This window comes from Oryx dammah, unplaced genomic scaffold, assembly GCF_014754425.2.
Source record: "Oryx dammah isolate SB20612 unplaced genomic scaffold, SCBI_Odam_1.1 HiC_scaffold_3, whole genome shotgun sequence".
Taxonomy (NCBI): domain Eukaryota; kingdom Metazoa; phylum Chordata; class Mammalia; order Artiodactyla; family Bovidae; genus Oryx; species Oryx dammah.
Window position 1 is genome coordinate 103,870,525 of NW_024070187.1, and position 20,127 is coordinate 103,890,651.

At 50.2% G+C, this 20,127-nt stretch overlaps 1 protein-coding gene across 1 annotated transcript in view; it reads right to left on the minus strand.

Moving 5' to 3' along the window:
• The window catches only part of SLC2A9 (solute carrier family 2 member 9), a gene marked incomplete at its 3' end in the record, with an annotated part of 191,731 nt that overhangs the window by 80,135 nt on the left and 91,469 nt on the right, over positions 1-20,127 (minus strand). Inside the window, exon 7 of the mRNA XM_040238338.1 lies at positions 2,407-2,594. Coding sequence (XP_040094272.1) covers positions 2,407-2,594 — 188 coding nt within the window. The remainder of the gene's footprint in view (positions 1-2,406; positions 2,595-20,127) is intronic.

The window sequence follows — 20,127 nt, forward strand, 5'->3', positions numbered from 1 at the left end:
ATTACATACAGATTCCATATGTGGTTTTACAATTCCACATGTAAACTTTAAGAAACAGATGCTTTCTCTCTCTGCTTAGTCAGAACAGGGAGGGAGCATTTGAAACAGTCTAGCACGACCAAGGTCCATGTAGTCAAAGCTATGGTTTTTCCAGTAGTCATGTACACATGTGAGAATTGGACCATAAAGAAGGCAGAGTGCCAGAGAATTGATGCTTTTGAACTGTGGTGCTGGAGAAGCCTCTTGAGAGTCCCTGGGAAAGCACGGAGATCAAACGAGTCAATCCTAAGGAAAATCAACCCTGAATACTCTTTGGAAGGACTGATGCTGAAGCTGAAGCATCAATACTTTGTCCACCTGAAGAGCCGACTTATCGGAAAAGACACCGATGCTGGGAAAGATTAAAGCCAGGAGAAGATGGGGGACAACAGAGGATGAGACGGTTGGATGGCATCACCGACTTGATGGACATGAACTTGGGCAAGCTTTGGGAGATGGTAAGGGACAGGGAAGCCTGGCGTGCTGCAGTCTATGGGGTCGCAAAGAGTCAGACACAACTTGGTGACTGAACAACAGCAAGCACAACGTTATTCTTATCCAGAGGAGGCAACAATAGGACTAGGTCAAGGTCAAGCAAGTTAACCCAGGTGCCCCCTCCTGCTGACGCAACTAGACCAAGGTTAAGCAAATAAGCCGCAAGATGATTTCACTTCATCCTGATATTTCCAACAAGAGATGCAAGAGAAAAAAAGAGAAATGGGGCTGAACGTTGTGGTTGTTAATTTCCTTCCCCCGACTGGAACCACTCCCCTTTCAGGTGGCCTCCCCTACCCACCCACAAACAGCCTCCCTGCTGACTCTAGTATGCCTGGCTCATACACGCAGGGCAACTCTTTCATCCGGGTTTCTTCAGAAGTTCCCTTCTCCTGCCCTCTGGGCCCAGCCACACTTGTCCTGACTATGTAACTGACCTCAGAAGGAATCTGATTGCTTCAGTGCAGGAATCTATGTATTCCTGCCAACTGGCTGGCTAGCTGGCTTACACATTTTCATGAATGGGGAACTCACTACCCCTGGAGGCAATTTACTGTTTTCCAGAAGCAGCCATAACAATAATGATCCTAAGTCTGCCTCCATACTCCTAAAATTTCTGAATTCTACCTTTTGGAGCCTTTAAGAGAGAAGGGGAGGCTTTGTCCAATGGTGGGTTAGGGTACCCCGGAGAAGAAGACCCTCCTCTGGTTTACCTACCCACATCAACTTGGGCCTCAAGAAACTTTTCTTTAAAGCCTTGAAATTTTCTCAGGTCAAAATCATGCATTGAAGCCAGCCCAGCCAATGTTATTGCTGAGCAGTTGCTAAGTCCGACTCTTTGCGACCCCACAGACTGCAGCATGCCAGGCTTCCCTGTCCTTCACCATCTCCTGGAGCTTGCTCAAACTCATGTCCATTGAGTCAGTGAAGCCATCCAACCATCTCATCCTCTGTCGTCCTCTCCTGCCTTCAATCTTTCCCAGCATCAGCCCAGACAAGGGTACCTTTCTTTAAATAATCTCAATGTCATGTTGCTTACTTGTGACTTTCTGATATCTTCCTTAAGAAATATGACTTTTAGGCACTTCTCTGGTGGTCCAGTGATTAAGAATCTGCCTTCCAGTGTAGGGATAGGGGTTCCATCCCTGGGTGGGGAACTAAGATCCCACATGCTGCAGGACAACCTCAGAGCCCATGCTCTGGAGACTGAAAACCACAACTCGAGAAAAACCCACATGCTGCAAGGAAAGATCACGCGTGCTCCAAGTAAGACCCGACACAGCCAAATAAACAAATAAATATATTTTTTAAAAAGACATATGACTTCTAAGTGTTTCTGCCAAGTCACTTCAGTCATGTCCGACTCTCTGCGACCCCATAGACGGCAGCCCAAAAGGCTCTCCCTTCGCTGGGATTCTCCAGGCAAGAACACTGGAGTGGGTTGCCATTTCCTTCTCCAATGCATGAAAGTGAAAAGTGAAAGTGAAGTCGCTCAGTCATGGCCAACTCTTAGTGACCCCATGGGCTGCAGCCTACCAGGCTCCTCCACCCATGGCATTTGCCAGGCAAGAGGACTGGAGTGGGGAGCCATCGCCTTCTCTGCTAAGTGTTTCTAGGGATAAGTAATTATAATGATAGGCAGCATTTAGTAAGGGCTAATTCTGGGCTAGCTGCTTCATTGAACACCTCACATGGATTATCTCTTTCCATATTACATTATCCCATTTTACAGATGTGGAAACTGATGGTGAGGTTACATGATTGCCCAGTGGCACAGAGCTGAGCTAGAACCCAGGGCATACAGGGTCCAAGCCGTGGCCCACCTCTCCCCACCCCTCCCTCCGGTTCCTCTGTGTGTGCTGGGGCGCTCACCGCATTGAGGCCGCAGAGCTGGTAGCAGGCCATGGAGATGACCACGGTGATGAGCTGCCAGCGGACGAAGGGACTCCTGAGCAGCTCCAGCACGGATACCAGCTGGATGTTCCTCTGCACACGGCTCTCTGCCAGGACCTCCTCCATCTCGCGGGAGACGTCCTCTTTGCCCAGGAAGGTCCGGAAGGCTGCCAACAGGGAGGAGCATGGATTTCAGTGGGAATTATTAGGACGTCTGCTGCGTCTGATGTTAGGGCTCCCAGGGATGGTCCATCCCACCATCCAGACACACCAGATGGCTGTATATCAGAGATGGAGTTGGCAGGGGTCTTTGAGGCCATGGAGTGCCAAGCCCTTGTTTAAAAGTAGGAAAATAGGGACCTCCCTGATGGTCCAGTGGCCAAGAACTCTGTTCTCCCACTGCAGGGGTCCCAGGTTGGATCCCTGGTCAGGGAACTGCATCCCACATGCCACAACTAAGCGTTCACATGTGACAATGAAAAGCAAGATTCTGCATGCTGCAAGTAAGACTGGAGCAGCCAAATAGATAAATTATATATATATATATACACACACACACACAGACCCTGCTTCTGGGAAAGATTGAAGGTGGGAGGAGAAAGGGATGACAGAGGATGAGATGGTTGGATGGTATCATTGATTCAGTGGACATGAGTATGGGTAAACTCTGGGAGTTGGTGATGGACAGGGAAGCCTGGCATGCTGCAGTCCATGGGGTCACAAAGAGTTGGACTGAGTGACTGACCTGAACTGATATATACACACAAAAGTAGGAAAACAGGAGGCCCACAGAGATGCAGTGACCTGCTCAAGGTCATTGAGTTGGCCAGGAGAAGAACCCCTAGAGAACCAGGCTCCTCTGATTGCAAAGCTGAGCACATCCAGAGTTCAAATCCCATCTCTACCTCTGGGTAGATGAGCAGCGTTCATGCCTCAAAAGTTCCTGTAATGACCGAGAGATATAACATATGCTAAACCCCTGGCTCCATGATAATGCACTGAGCACCTCCTGTCTGCCCAGCCCTGTGCGCTCATTCTCACTGGTGGTCTCCAGACGGAGGTCAGATTGCCACTTGACCAGGATGCCTGGAACGGGGATTGAACTAAATGAGCTCCAGGGCCCTTTCCACACAACACTGTGAAACACAGAAAGCTGGATTGAAATATTCTCAAAGAGCCAGTCTTGCTAGGATTCAAGCTCACCCCTGTGACTCAGGCTTTCCCAGGCTGAACACTGCAATTTCCAGCCTCAGTGAGCTTCTCATCTTTTTTTTTTTTTTTTTTAATCAAGCCCTTAATTGTGCAAACCACCATGGATATATGCACGAAGCTGGGCTGTCTGATTAGACCCCTGAGATCACAATAATTAGATCAGGGGAGATGCTTTTAGAATGCAGATTTAAATATTTAGCACTTAGGTATTCATTCTCCTACAGGGGAGGAGGCTCGTGATGGCTCCTGGGGACAGTCCATTCCTGACACAGTGGGCATTATCCCTAAAAACACTGCTCTGGGCCTCAGGCCAGGTGAAACTGCTCTTCTTAGGTAGGAAAAATCAACACATGGTTGTTAAATCTCTCCAGATTCTGCAAGCCCAGGAAGGCTCTGAGGTGTTATTTCCAGAAGTATAGTAAAAGCCACCTCAGAATGTCTCTTTTGTAAGCTGTAATTTAATACTTTACCCAGCATTTATTAAAGATAAGTGGGGGAAACAGCTGAGGGGGTAATGTTTCTGCACCATTCACCAAACCATAGTACTTCTCAAAGTTCAAAAATGCAAATTCATGTCATAAAGTAAGCCTAGAGTTTCAGGGCAAGGAAATATTTCTCTTCTTCCTGACATACATAAAATAAGGAGAACTTGAGAACCTTTTTTTTTTCCCTTTTCACTTTGGCTGCTGGGAAGCTCTCAGTTAAACTCATTGTTCAGCTCTTAAGAGTTTCCTGGAGCAAAATTCTTTCTTCTTCTTCTTGAAAGTTCTGATCTCATTCTTTTTTTCTTTTAATTTTTAAACATTATTTATTTATTTTTGGTTGTACTGGGTCTTTGTTGCTGCCCCGGCTTTTCTCGGTTGCAGTGAGCAGGGGCTACTCTCTGGGTGCAGTGCACAGGCTTCTCATTGCAGTGGCTTCTCTTCTCCCTGACATGGCCATGCCCTCCCCTCTGCCGGGAATGCCCTTCCTGCCTTTCCTCGCCTGGCTAACTTCTCCCACTTCAATGTCCTGGGCTCTCATAGTCCCTTGTGCTTTTTCCCACCTTGGCACCTTCTCGCCACGCTGTCATCAGCACCTGCTGTGAGCACCTGGAAGTCCAGTGCCTGGTGCCCGGGGGAGAGCAGGGGCCAAGTTGGTGTTTGTTGATCCTGTGGGGACAGTTGCTGCTGCTAAGTTGCTTCAGTTGTGTCCGACTCTGTGCAACCCCTAGACGGCAGCCTACCAGTACTGGTCGTGTAAAGGGATGGTCTCGTGTATGCTGCTGCTAAGTCACTTCAGTCATGTCCGACTCTGTGTGACCCCCATGGACGGCAGCCCACCAGACTTCCCCATCCCTGGGATTCTCCAGGCAAGAACACTGGAGTGGGTTGCCATTTCCTTCTCCAATGCGTGAAAGTGAAGTCACTCAGTCATGGCCAACTCTTAGTGACCCCATGGACTGCAGCCTATCAGGCTCCTCCGCCCATGGGATTTTCCAGGCAAGAGTACTGGAGTCGGGTGCCATCGCCTTTTCTGGGTCTCGTGTATGGTGGGCCAAAATCATGGGCTGTTCAGAGCCAATTCTCAGTACAAACTTACTGAGTATCTGCTGTGCTCCAGATGCTGCACTGGGGAGGTGGTGTCTCCACCACAATCACATTTCCAAATCAGTTTTTGTGGAATTCCAATCCTAGGAGAGGCTCCATGGGAACAAGATTCCCTGATCAGAGTTTAGTCTCATTGCATGAGTGCCAGCTCTCGGGGGTTCAAACTTCACATAAGACTAGTAAAGGTTCTGGACTTCTCTGGTGGTCCAGTGATTAAGAATCTGCTTGCCAATGCAGGGAACATGGGTTCGATCCCTGATCTGGAAGGATTCCACATGCTGTGGAGCAACTAATCCTGTGCATCACAGCTACTGAAGTCCTCTCATCCTAGAGCCTGCACTCCGCAAAAAGAGAAGCCTCTGCAATGAGAAGTCTGAGCACTGCAACTAGAAAAAGACTGTGTGTAGCTATGAAGACCCAGCAGAGCCAAAAATAAATAATAAAATTAAGAAAGAAAGAAAATTAAAACACAAAAAGTAAAGGTTCTGATAAGTCCCGCAAGAAAGACACCCATCTCATTTTGTTTAGTTCCACATTTCCCAAATGTGTTTGCTGGTACATCGACTAACATTGTGCAGAAGTACATCAAGAAGCGTGATTCTAACTTTACGTGGCAGTGTCACAGAGGGAGCAAATTCAGGACGTCCTGGGAGCTGCGAGGGGAACTCCATGGATGGCACTGGGCAGAGAGGAGGCAAATATCACCAGGTTACCCTCTATCTCTGTCTTTTAGGAGGCACTTTGAAGAGCAGAAAAAGCCAGGGGTAGGCAGAAGAATGACCACCATGTCAGTCCATATTCTAATCTCCAGTACCTGTGAATAAGTTAGCATTCATGGCCAAAGGGGCACTGCAGATGTCATTAATGTGAAGACCTTGAGATAGGGAGGTTATCCTGGATATCAAGGTGGGCCCAACGTCATCACAAGGGTCCTTATAAGAGAAAGGTAGGAGGGTCACAGTGAGAGAGAAACTGGTGTGACCATGGAAACAGGGGTTGGAGGAGGGATGCACTTTAAAGGAGGAAGGGGCCACGAGCCAAGGAGTGCGGGCCACCTCTACAAGCTGGAAAAAGCCAGGAATGATTCTCCCCTGGAGCCTCCAGAAAGGATCCCAGCCCTGCCAGCACTTTGATGTTAGCCTGTTGAGTCCTATTTTGCAGTTTTGACTTCCAGAACTATAAGATAATAAATTGATGTCTTAAGCCACCAAAAGAAAACCAACACAGAGCCACTGAAATGAGGTAGCTGTAGGTTCAACCCCACCACCACTCACTTTCTGCAGGACACAGGGAAAGCACCTGATCTTTCAAGCCTTAGGTCTTAACTGTAAGATGGGGCTGAGGCCACCTCTGTCTCCAGGTCACTATGACAACCACCTGGGGCAGCGTAGGCAGGGCACCAGCCTGGAGCCTGGCTCAGCCTGGAGCTCAGTGCCATCAGTGACCCCTTTCAGGGACAAGTAACCCGCTGGGAAGCTAGAGGGCATGAGTGAAACCAGCATCATGCAAGACTTAGTAAGGGCAAAAGGGGATGTGTCTGTCCAGTACTGCCAGGAATCTGGGAGGGAGGCCTTGGAAGGGGTAGAGGTCAAAGACTGGGGCCATGCAGCTGCAAACCTAGGGTTTAAGCACATAGCCCTGGATGAAGCGTCCTGGGTGGGTGACCACGGAAGTCACTCAGCCTCTCTGGACCCCGTCCTCACCTCTAATTCAGGGATGATGCTTGTGCCAGCCTCTTGGGGTATAAGGACTGGGTAGTGGGCCTTCACCTGGAGGGGTGCTTGGTCCTGAAAAGTGCTTATTTGGTGCTCTAGACCAGTTGGGGAGCATGTTGTGGTGGGACCTCTGGGCTCACCCAGAAGCTTGCCCTGGCTTCAGGCACGGGCCTTCCTGGTGCCAGCTCTTTCAGTTAGTGAGGGTACAGGAAAGGGCTCTGCTGGCATCTGATTCTCCCTGAGTGGTCACAGCTGCCTGGGACTTGGGATTGAGAGGGATTCTGAGGTTGTCTTCTCTGCCCAGTGGGGAAGAATGGGTGATGGACCAGGCAGAATCCAGCAGAGCAGGCTGGTGGCTCATGTGCCATGAGTTAGCTGGACCCACGTGGACAACACGTGCCAGGAGTGTCCAAGGGATGGGTCTGGGAGGCCATCCATGGCCGGAGCCTGGATTTGGAAGTGGGTGATGGGGGAAAAGGGTGGTGAGCTGGAGGTTGTGTGGTCCCGTGAGCTCCTCTCCTCACCATCTAAGACAGCTGAGCCCACATCCTGCCCCCCGCCACTTCACACCACAACACAGAGAAATCCAGAAAAACAGGTGTGCTTGGCCAGGGCTGACTCACAGCCCTGAAGTTTCCCAGCCCAACGATCCCCTCTCTGGAAGTGGAGCCTGAGCCTGGCAAACTCAGAGAAAGAACTGAAGGTTGACGGCAGCCTGGTTCAGGCCCCGAAATACCCACAAAATGCCACGCCCTGAGTAAAAATGGGCAAAGGTGTCTAGTGGAGAGGAGGTGACGGCCATGGAGACAGGCTGAGCTGGGCGCCACCCCAGATCCGCCGCCTATCGGCCATGGAGGCCTGCAGGCCTCTGCAGCCTCACACATCTCTTTCCCTGGATTCCAGAGGGGTGGAATGGCATGGCAATCTGGTACGGTGACACCCGCAAGGTCACCACACTTGTGACCAGTTGTGGAACAGTGGGTGATGGTGTTTAAGAGCCCCGACTCTGGGGCCACTCTGGGTGAGTCCCCATCCTGGCTTTACCACTTTTCACCTAGTTGGATGCCAGGCCAATTATTTAATATTTCTGTGCCTTAGTTTTCTCATCTGTAAAATGGACAGAACAGCCCTGGGCTGCCAGCAGTATTAAACATCAGCACTCACGTATTCCTTCAAGCAGGGCTGGCTCTTAATGACCAGGAGGCACTGTAAGGCCGCTAACTATGACAGAAGGCACTTGCTACAGCCTCCTAGGGCTTCCTTCTTTTATCTTCCTTTTATCTTAACCTGACAATGAGTACAAAGCACTATAACTGTATACAGTGGGTTGAATTCTGGTCCCATACACATATGTTCAAGTCCTAACCTACAGCTGGTTTATTTGGAAAAGGGATCTTTGCAGATGCAATCGTGACATCAGTAAGCTGAGGTCATCCTTGGAGGAGGGTGGGCCCTGAATCCCATATGACTCTCATCCTTGTAAGAAGAGGAAAAGAATCACAGACAGACAGACACAGGGGAGACGGCCACGGCGGATGGGGTTGGCGTGATGCGGCTGTAAGCCTAGGAATGCAAAGGATTGCTGGTGACACCAGGTGCTGGCAGGGAAAGCAGGTCCTGTTGACACCTCGATTTTGAACCTCTGGCCTCCAGGACCATGAGAAAATAAATTTCTGCTGCTTTCAAGCCTCCCAATTTGTGGTACTTTGTTCTAGCAGCAACCACCCGTGATCACCTTACGTTAGCATTTATCACATCATGCTAGAGCAAAGCACAGAACAATCTGGAGAACATGTTCTCATGACCTGGAGGGGGCCTGGGACGAGGCAGGCCAAGTGGTTTTCTGGGGAGCCCAGGGTGATGGCCTCTGCAGTCGCAGGTAGGGAGCGGCACTGAACTCAGCACAGCACGGGCCTCGGCCCTTCTGAAAAGGGGAGGTTTCATCCATACGTGGCTTTTCCCCCTGTATTAATATTCAAGAGGAGGAAATCACTGGGTTTTAAATTTAGGTTTGGTTCCATTTTATTATTGACAGCAGTAGGACCCACAGTAGGGGTAGTAAAAAATACTGGAACTCATGTTGTAGTTTTATAACATTTCAACATGGACCAACCCTGGAGTTTTCACACAGCCCAAGCGAAGGGGCGTGGGGGCTCCACCAATCACTGGAGCTGTCAGCCCTTCGTCCTCCTTTGTTTTTGGTGCAGAGTGATATATTAAAGTTACGTGTGTAATTTACTGGTTAGTGGATCTGAGAAGGGTAGTTTTCAGTTTTAACGGAATTAACCATGACAAGGAGCTAGGCTACCCACTCCAGTATTCTTGGGCTTCCCATGTGGCTCAGCTGGTAAAGAATCCGCCTGCAATGCGGGAGACCTGGGTTTGATCCCTGGGTTGGGAAGATCTTCTGGAGAAGGGAAAGGCTACCCACTCCAGTATTCTGGCCTGGAGAATTCCATGGACTACAGTCCGTGGGGTCGCAAAGAGTCAGACATGACCGAGTGACTTTCACTTTCACTTTAGTCCAGAGGGGAGGGAGCTCTGAGGGAGAAGCGTGTGTGGCTGGGGTTGGTCTTATTCTCTTTGGCCCTGAGTCAGACCAGGACCGAGGGCAGAGCTGTGATGAACGGGATGTCAGCTCGCCACAAGAAAGAACTGTTGAATTGATGTGTTCCAGGGTGGGCTGGGTGGTCTCTCGAGCAGTGAGTTCCCCATCCCTGGAGGTGTGCAAGGAGAGGCCTGATGACCACCCATTGGAGATGTTGTGGGAGGAACCCAGGCCTTAAACAGGAAGATGGGAAGGGGGACAAAGTCTCTAAACGCAAGCACAGAAACTCAGAAGTGTGCAGGTTCCATGGGAGGGGGGAGGTACATCTGGGTGGTGGCGGGGCTGGGGGAGGGATTGAGACCGACACACGCAGTTGTAACTAGCTGTCTGTGGAGAGAGAGGAGAGGTCTTTAGAAACGACTAATCTGTGAGCCATTTCCAAAAGTCATTCTCTATGGAAGACAACCCTCCCAGAGGAATCCATCTTCCTGAATCCCCAAGCCACTTAAACAACTCACCTGCTACCCCAGAGCTTCCCCTCTGGCTCAGCCTCCCACCCACCCTTGCTTTCCAGGATTCACATCTCTTTCATATGCCCTCTGTGTTCTAATCGCTAACTCCAAATACCTTGAAAAAGGAGTGAGAATTTTCATTTCCCACCTGGAAAGAAACCCCTCTGGGAGGCATGATCAACTCTCGGGCTGGGAATGGGAGGCATTTTGCAACTAATTCTTGTACCAGTTAAAGACCGGCCTTTACTCGGGGGGACTCAGAACACCAAGCCGGGGCGAGGAGGCGAACATTTATTGTGCACCTACTGTGTGCCAGGGGGCTTTCCTGGTGGCTCAGTGGTAAAGAATCCACCTGCAATGCCGGAGATGTAGGAGACATGGGTTCAATCCCTGGGTTGGGGAGATGCCCTGGAGGAGGGCATGGCAGCCCACTCCAGTATTCTTGCCTGGGAAATCCCATGGACAGAGGAGCCTGGGGGGCTGCCATCCGTGGGGTCGTAAAGAGTCCGACATGACTGAAGCGACTCAAGCACAGCACAGTGTGCCAGGCCCTGGGCTGGGCGTCTTACAGACTTGGCTGCAGTTCCCAGTGCAGTTTAGCCCCCTGAACTTCAGGAACATTAGAAGACCTCCCAGAGATCCCAGGGAGAAAGGAGAGAGCCAGTGTTTCAGCCTGGATCTGTCTGATCATTCTTTCCACACACTTCAAAGGATGATGAAAAGACAGCGGAGCGGAGAAGTTACCAGAACCAGATTCAGTTCACTTCAATTAACCTGCGGCTTCTGAGAGCTTTGACATGCCGCAGGTGCCAAGGTCTACTACGTTAAGGAAAGAACAAGGCAGGGTCTCTGCCTGAAGGCGTTCTCTCGAGTGGGAGCCAGAGGCCACTCGCTACCACTCCAGTGGGCAGAGATGGAGGTGGGGCCGGCAGAAGCTGCACAACCTCCCTGCAAGATCAGTGCTCTGACCGCCGTTAACAGATGGGGAAACTGAGACTCGGCAGGACCACGGGATGTACCCATGTCACACAGGAGAGCTGGCGTTTCCACTCCTATGCTGCCCCTGCTCACGGGGTGATGCAGGCCTGGCTCAAAGGATGATGCTGACGGGAGGAGGTCACAGACGGTGCAGGCCTCCTGGTGTCGCCCGAGCTTGTTCAAACTGCGTAACTGAGACTTTGTGACTGTTGATGGCAGCTTCTCATTCTCTGCCCCGCCACTCCAGTCCCTGACACTCACTATTCCACAGCTGGATTGGATGAAATTGACTATTTAATTAAATTAAGTAATTAATTTTAGGGGTAGCAACCCACAAGAGGATGTACACTTAATCTTTTGAATCTTTATGCAATTTGTTACAATATTGCTTCTGTCCTGTGTTTTGGGTTTTCTAGCGGCAAGGCATGTTGGATCTTAGCTCCCTGATCAGGGATGGAACCCACACCCCCTGTATTGGAAGGTGAAGTCTTAACCGCTGGACCACCAAGGAAGTCCCTGAACTTGACTATTTTAGAAATCTCATATAAGTGAGAATATGCAGTACTTGTCCTTCTGTGACTGACATCTCACTTAGCATAATGTCCTCGAGGCCCATCCATGTTGTCACATGTTACAGGATGCCCTCCTTTTGCAAGGCTAAATAATATTCCATGGTACGTATATCACATTTTCTCGATCCATTCATTCAAAATCGAACATTACATTGTTTCCATATCTTGGCTATTGTAAACAGTGCTGCAGTGCTAGTAGGAACAGGAATGCTAACAGCTCTTTGAGATCTTCGTTTTGATTCTTATGGACCAATGGAATAGAACAGAGAACCTAGAAATAAACCCATGCATATAGCATCAACTGGGCTTCCCTGGTGGCCCAGATGATAAAGAGTCCGCCTGCAATGCCGGAGACCCAGGTTCAATCCCTGGGTCAGGAAGATCTCCTGGAGAACGGAATGGCAACCCACTCCAGTATTCTTGCCTGGGAAATCCTATGGACAGAGGATCCTAGCGGGCTCCAGTCCATAAGATTGCAAAGAGGCAGACACAATAACCAGGAAATGGCAATGCAGGTGTATGAACCCCAGCAGTCTGGCTCAGAAAAACCAAGCTCCTGACCTCCGTGGTGCGCTACCTCTCTGCAGCTCTGCAAAACCTACAGAGGTTCTTCATTCTCCGTCCAGGGCCCTGAGTTCCATCTGTAACACACATAGACACAAGTGTACACACACACACATGCTTGCTTGCTTTCTAAGCTGCCTCAGTTTTCTCCTTGACTTCTATAAAGTAACAGATGGAGTTGCTCATACTTAATCAAGAGAGGAGAATGAAGCCTCTAGTGGGTGGTATGGTGAGGCCACTTGACCTTCAACCTCTGGCTTCTTCATCCGAAACCACAAGGACCTGCGTGCAGATGTCCTCACAGCGCTGTGGTACTTACCGTCCCACATGCCAAGACAAGGGCTTGTAAACGTCAGCGCCACTCTTGCTCCAATAAACCACTGACATGGGAGCAAAGAGCTCAGGGCAGGATGATCACGGTTGTCTAGCAGGTTAGAACCATGGGGGCACTGTCAAATTTTGGGCTGGTCCTTCCCTGATCTTGGCCTGCGGCTCCTCTCCTGCTCCTTTGGGGATAGGGAGGGGCAATGAGAGCCCCATGGACACAGGCCAGGAGAAAGGGCCTGGTTCCAGCTCAGACACTGACTTGCCCAGGGCCTCCGGCCAGGCGTTCACTCCTCTGCTGTCTGCAAAAAGCCGGCACTGTGTTCGTGCCAAGTCGCTTCAGCTATGTTCAACTCTTTGTGACCTCATGGACTGTAGCCTACCAGGCTCCTCTGTCCATGGGATTCTCCAGGCAAGAATCCTGGTGTGGGTTGCCATGCCCTCCTCCAGGGGATCTTCCCCACTCAGGGATTGAACCCACATCTCTTAAGTCACATGCATTGGCAAGCGGTTTTTTTTGTTGTTGTTGTTTGTTTGTTTTTACCACCAGCGAGCCCGCATTGGCACTGGCTCATTTCTAACCCCTGAGACTGGAAAAGGGTCTAGGCCGAGCTCAGCTACTTTCCCCCAGATGCATTCTGTTTGAACCAAATTCTGTCCTCCTGCTTTTCAGTCACCTGTGTAGATCCCAGATTCTGTGGTTTTATAGACCAAGACAAACTTGCATGTAAGAACTGGCCCCACCACTTACTGAGTGATTTTGGTAGGTTGTACCAACCTCCCCAAGTCTCTGTTTTCTGACCTGTAAAATGGGAGTGAGAACTCAGATCTCGTAGGTGGGGAGGGGTGTAACAGGCGAGCCACGGGGACAGGACAGGAGCCACAGGTCCTTAGCACGTGCCAGCCCCCTCCTCCTTTCTCTTGGGTCACTGCACAGAATTAGGACCTCCTCTACCTGGGCACCTGTGCTTCAGGCAGGCCATGTTTATTTCCTCATGACAGTATATTAAAAAGCAGAGACATTGCTTTGCCAACAAAGGTCCATACAGTCAAAGCTATGGTTTTTCCAGTAGTCATGTACGGATGTGAGAGTTGGACCAAAAAGAAAGCTGAGCGCTGAAGAATTGATGCTTTTGAACTGTGGTGTTGGAGAAAACTCTTGAGAGCCCCTTGGACTGCAAGGAAATCCAACCAGTCTATCCTAAAGGAAATCAGTCCTGAATATTCATTGGAAAGACTAATGCTGAAAACTCCAATACTTTTGCCACCTGATGTGGATAGCCGACTCATTGGAAAAGACCCTGATGCTGGGAAAGATTGAAGGCAGGAGGAGAAGGGGATGACAGAGGATGAGATGGCTGGATGGCATCACTCACTCAGTGGACATGAGTTTGAGCAAACTCCAGGAGATAGTGAACGACAAAAAAACCGATGTGCTACAGTCTATGGGGTCATAAAGAGTCGGAAACAACTTAGCGACTGAACAACAACATTCAGTGCACATTTATTGAATGTCTTCTAGACACCAAAAGCTAGCCTTCTGTGAGCCCTCATCTCAGTTACAAGTGCTTGGAATTTGACTTCAGGGAAGAGTGGCTTTCAGATTGTACATCAGTCTCCATGTCTCAGCACAACCACTTTGAGCTGGGGCCTTTCCTGAACACTTCATCAACATTCAGTGTTTGGTTCCATCCATCTCAGTACATGTTCAGACATCCCTGCCTCCAGAGTCTTCCTGCCACGGTGAGAGGCTGCAAGCAGTCTCCAAACTACGTGACTTTGTATAAACACACGTGCTTCGCTTTGACCTGGAAAATCTACCCTGAGGCAGACTTCTTAGGTACAGAAGAAGAAACTATCAAGGCACAAACATCAGAAGGGCCAAAGAGACTCTCTGAAACATCTCCCTGGTGAAAACAGCCAGTCTGCATTCTACAGCACCCTCATCCCTGTCTCCTCCTCTTAACCTTCTTCTCCTTCACGTTCCCAGGACAGGTCAACCTCCCTCCAACTGCCACGAGCAACTGCCAGTATGAAAGAAGTCCAGAGCTCCGGAGACCAGGACACATGCTTCGCTGTGGGGTGTGCTCTGAACTCTGCTTTCATACATCCTTTAACAACTGTTTAGTGAGCATCTACTACACGCCAGGTGCTGCTCTGGGTGCTGGGGTTTCTGCAACGAAAACAGGGAAAGTCCCTGCCCTCAGGGAGCTTTCATTTGAGTGGAGGAAACAGATACTAAACCAATTAACCAAGAACGAGGCAAATTCTGATCATTGATAACATTCCAGAAAAAGAAGAAAATCAAGCCAGCATGAGTGACAGTGCAGAGGATAGGCTGCTGTTGGAGCTGCTGTATTGGGGAGATGCTTTAGAAGAGCTTCCAGTGCAGCAGAGAACCTGCCGAAGGGAGGGGGGCAGGGCTGGGCAGACGTCTAGGGAAAGAGGCTTCCAGGCGGAGGAGCAGGTGCAAAGGCCCTGGGGTGACATGTCCCAGGAATATCCCACCTTTACTAGCTGAGTTAGATCCTGCCCACTGGGACTCAGTCCCAGATCACCCTCTTAGAATCGTCCCTGTGTTCCCCGGCTACGATTATGCACTCCACATTCCCAGGACTCCATGCTAGCCCACTCATCAGGGTCCACCCACGAGACGCGCTGATGCGGGAGAGAAGGTAGGAAGAAGGAGGATGCTCTTCTGCACCGGGCTGAACCTCTGGCACCATGAGCGGCGGCGGCTCCCACTCTGCCTCAGAGTCAGCGGCTCTGGTGTCCCCAGTGGCGATGACATCGGCCACATTTGTGCCAGCAGCCCTGCTCTGCGGCCACAGGTGTGCTACCTGTGGTATCAATAAGGAGTGAGGGCTCTGGGGTCTGAGCCTGCGTGAGGTCTCTGGGGGACCCATCCTGTTGCCCCGCCCAGCACCTGGGCAGCCACGCCCTACATCACGCCGCTCCGTCCGAAATGTTGTTCCTGTTACTCCTGGGTTCCCAGTGCGACAGCTCAGGGACCGTGATGTCATCTCCCTGCATCTCTGAGTCTTAGTCGCCCCATCTGCTTAATAAGGAGTAGAAACCCTGCAGGTCCTCCCAGGCGGTGCAGTGGTAAAGACTCTGCCAACGCAGGAGACACAGGTTTGATCCCTGGGTCAGGAAGACACCCTGGAGGAGCGAATGGCAAGCCACTCCAGCATTCTTGCCTGGGAAATTCCATAGACAGAGGAGGCTGTTGGGCTATATAGTCCATGGGATTGCAAAGAGTCAGACAGGACTGAGCACATACAGGGAAACACTGTAGGCTTTTTTTTTTTTGGTGAGAGTTAAGACAATGGATTCAGTAAACCCATCTCTGTTAATTTCCTGTGGCTGCTGCAACAAGTTACCACAAACCGTGGCTTACAACAATGCAAAAGCATCATCTTACAGTTCTGGAGGTCAGAATCTGAAAGCGGCTTCCGTGGACCACAAGCAATGTGTCATCAGGTCTGAGTTCCTTCTGAGGCTCTAGGGAAATATCCGTGCTTTGACTTTTCCAGTTTCTATAGTCTGCCTGCTTTTCTTGTCTCATGGAGCCTTCCTTCATCTTCAAGGCCAGCAACCTTGGGCCCAAACCTTCTCATGAAGCTGTCTGGTTTTCTCTCTTCTGTCTTCCTTTTCCACTTAGAACAATCCTTGTGATTCCACTGAGTCCCGGTGGATAACCCCAGGTAATCTCTCCATCTCAGAGTCAGTCAAGTAGCCACCTTCACTCCACCTGTCTTCTTCATTCCCTTGTCATGTAGCCTAACCTGTTCACAGGTTCTGGGAAGTAATACATGAACACCTTTTGGAGGCAGAGGACCATTACTTTGCTTCCCACAATAGCACACATTTTATTTCGTGCCATTGCACAGCCCCTTGGGTGGCGAGCAGTAACATTTGTGACCGCCCTGTAGTGTGAGCCCGTGGGTGGTAGCAGACCCCGAGGGCCTGTTTTCCAGGAGCCCAGGGCCCAGATGAGCTCCTGCCACACGTGCCAGAGCCTGACCACAGAGCCTGCAGCTGGACCAGCCTAGAGGAAGCATCTTGTCCATCCTGATTACACAGGGGTAGAAACCATAGCTCAGGGATACAGCACAGCAGGAACAGGGTGCCTGATACCAGCCAGGGTGTAACTCTTGATCCCAGGGTCTCTCTCAGTGCCTGCTGTCTATAACAGCTTAACAGGAGCTGATTAGCCAGGATGCTCAGAGGATGCACACGCTGTTCCCAGAGTAACGGGGCCGATCATCCCCAGTTGTATCTCGCCTGCACACCCCCCAGGCAAAGCTGACCATCCCCGGTTTCTCCGTTGCACGCTGGGCTGGTCCCACATCTGTAGTCTCTCTACCTCCCCATTCCCTGCATAGGCACCCAAACCAATAAAGGTCCGCTCACTGGTCCACCTGGTGTCAGCTTCTTAGAGGACCCTGACCGACAGTTGGTGGTACAGACACTGAATTCCAAGCCCCTGTGGAGATGCACAGAACCTCCCAGCACAAGTAGGAATAAGCTGGGCAAGAAGAAAGGATAAGTATCTTCAACAAGACGGGCTTCTCCCAGGCCTCTCAACAGCTCTTGGAGACAGAAGTTCCTCCCAGGGCCCAGGACCTCTCTGTGTGACCTCAAAGTCTCAGTCTGGATGCTTGTGGCCTCTATGAGCAGTTATTTCTTTCCCCTCCTGGACACGGACCTACTTGATAAACAGGGAGTGAGTGTTGATTGACTGATTTTGGCCACATGATTATGGTGACTGCAGCTGATGTTGCTACAGCCTTTTTGCAGGCTGCAAAGTATTCTCACATCCATGATCTTATTTCATCATCCTTCTGGTTCCTGGAGGTAGGCATTTGTACTATTCCCATTTCACAGATGAGAAAATTGAGCCTCATCCAAGATGATGGGTAATTGCCTGAGCTCATAGGGCTACCACGTGCAGAAGCAGAGCCTGGAACCCAGCTCCTGAGTCCATACACCATGGCTTCCACAGAGCCCAGGAGTCTCAAAGAGCCACAGTGATATTACTGGTATAAAGAAGGAAAGAAAAGCATGTTTTAACTTAGCGGCTGACACCAGAATGTCTCTCAAGGAAAGAACTGTCTTGGCTGAGAAAAATATTTTGATAAGTGCCTGGAGGAAAAGGGGTTTGCTGAACGTTTGCATGGCAGATGCTTTAGCTCCAGAAAGAAGAGAGGCTGCTCCACATGCTAGAAGGAGAGGAAATTGGAGCTTGGGGGTCCTCTGAGCAGGCAGAGGGGATGAGCAGAGGTGAGAGGGGAGAGCAGAGGCTGGTGGGAGGCAGGAAGTCAGGCACCCTGGGTATCGATCCTCTCTGGAAACCCTCCAGTGATCAGGGGGTGTGACTGCTGCTTTGTTGTTTGGGGAAAACCAAAGTGGGTGCTGAAGTTCAAGTTGGGGCTGTAATGCTAAGAGGGTAACAAGGGTTACAAGCATAACAAGACAGCAAGCAAGCATCCTGGTGCCCATCTGGCTCAACTTCCAGAAGCACTCTGGACTTCAGAGACATTTGAAGGGGGGTTTGAATGTCCCCATGCATTACAATGGGGGCACAGGCAATTCCTCCCAGTGCTGAGGAGCATGGGGACCCCCAGGAGACCCAGGGGCTACCCCTGAATGGCACCAACTACAGGCACGATGTTGAAAGCATCCTCTGCTTGCTGGAACCTTCCATGAACCTCCAAATGTAAAGTGAGCATAAAATAGCAACGGTTGGTGAGGCTGTGGAGAAAAGGGAACCCTCATAAACTGTTGATGGGATGTAAATCGGTGCAATCACTGAGGAAAAGAATACGGAGATTTCTCAAAAAACTAAAAGTAGAACTACCAAGTGACTCAACAACCCCACCCCTGGGTATATATATAAAAAAAAATGACAACATGAATTTGTAAAGGTACATGCATGCCAGGGTTCCCAGCAGACTTATTTACAATAGCCAATGTGTGGAAACGACCCATATGTCCATCAACAGATGAATGGATGAAGATGTGGTACGTATATGCAGTGGAATACTACTCAGCCGTAAAAAAGAATGAGATGTTGCCATTTACAGGAACATGGATGGACCTGGAGGACATCATGCTTAGTGAGATAAGTCCGAGAGAGACAAGTACTGTCTGACACCATGTGCACGCGCTCAGTCACTTAGTCGTGTCTAACTCTTTGAGACAATAACCTGCGAAGCTCCTCTGTCCATGGGATTTTCCAGGCAAGAAAATACATACAGTGTATGTACTGTACAACACAGGGAATAGAGCTACTATTTTGTAATAACTTTTAATGGAGTGTAACTTTTTTAAAATGGACAAAAAATGTAAAAACTAATCTATGCAAAAAAATGGAAAACAAAGGTAAAGTGGGTGTTGCGTCTGACTCCCAGTCTCTTGCTGTTTGGAATGAAAATGTGCCTTTTGCTCTGGGAAACCGGAGCTTTTATGAGGTGTTTTCTGAGCTGTTTCGTTACCTGCTATGGACCCTTGGTGGAGAAGGCAATGGCAACCCACTCCAGTACTCTTGCCTGGAAAATCCCGTGGATGGAGGAGCCTGGTAGGCTGCAGTCCAGGGGTAGCGAAGAGTCAGACATGACTGAGCAACTTCACTTTCACTTTTCATTTTCATGCATTGGAGAAGGAAATGGCAACCCACTCCAGTGTTCTTGCCTGGAGAATCCCAGGGACAGAGGAGCCTGGTGGGCTGCCGTCTATGGGGTCACACAGAGTCAGACACAACTGAAGCAACTTAGCAGCAGAAGCAGCAGCATGGACCCTTGGGTGTTCTGAAGGGAGGTGTCAGGCTCCCTGGGCTGCAAATCCTTTGCTCTGTAGCCCATCCTGCCAGTAGGCTCTCCAGCCAGGGGATGGGGAGCCCTGGAGGATTGATCTTCCAGGGGTGAGGTGGGGAGAGGATTGAGGTCACTCATCATGGCCACACCATGAAGATGAAGTAGAGTGACAACAGGGTAGGGTCTTCCAAGAGCAGGTGACTGTGCTGGACAGGGCAGAGATAAGACATCTCCTCTTCCTGCCACATCCCTCTGCCAGGTCTGGAAGGTGGCACCATCCTTCAGTTGACAAGTGTGAGCCCAGGGCACTCACCTGCCCCTCCGGAGACCTCTCCAGTGTCTCTAGATGGACATAGTGTGGCCAGGAGCTGCTAGGCAAGAATAGGGTCTGGGAGGGGCTGACTATCCCAGGGTTTCCTTGGGTACCTTAGTACCTTGGATGGCCATCTCTGGACTTGGCTTGAGTTTTGGTGGAAGCATTTGTGGGGCTGGAGGCTGCAGGAGGACCAGCTCATGTCATGCATCCTCCCTTATCAAGAGTGCAAAGAGCACAGAGCACAGCTCTCTCACAAATCTCCATCCAGGTCTGTCTTCTCCCCTTCCTGCCCTTGTTGTTTTTCAGTTGCTAAGTCATGTCCTACTCTTTGTGACCCCATGGACTGCAGCATGCCAGGCTTCCCTGTCCTTTACTATCTCCCAGAGTTTGCTCGAACTCATGTCCTTTGAGTCAGTGATGCCATCCGACCATTTCATCCTCTGTCGTCCCCTTCTCCTCCTGCCCTCAATCTTTCCCAGCATCAGGGTCTTTTCCAATGAGTTGACTGTTCATATCAGGTGGCCAAAGTATTGGAGCTTCAGCTTCAGCATC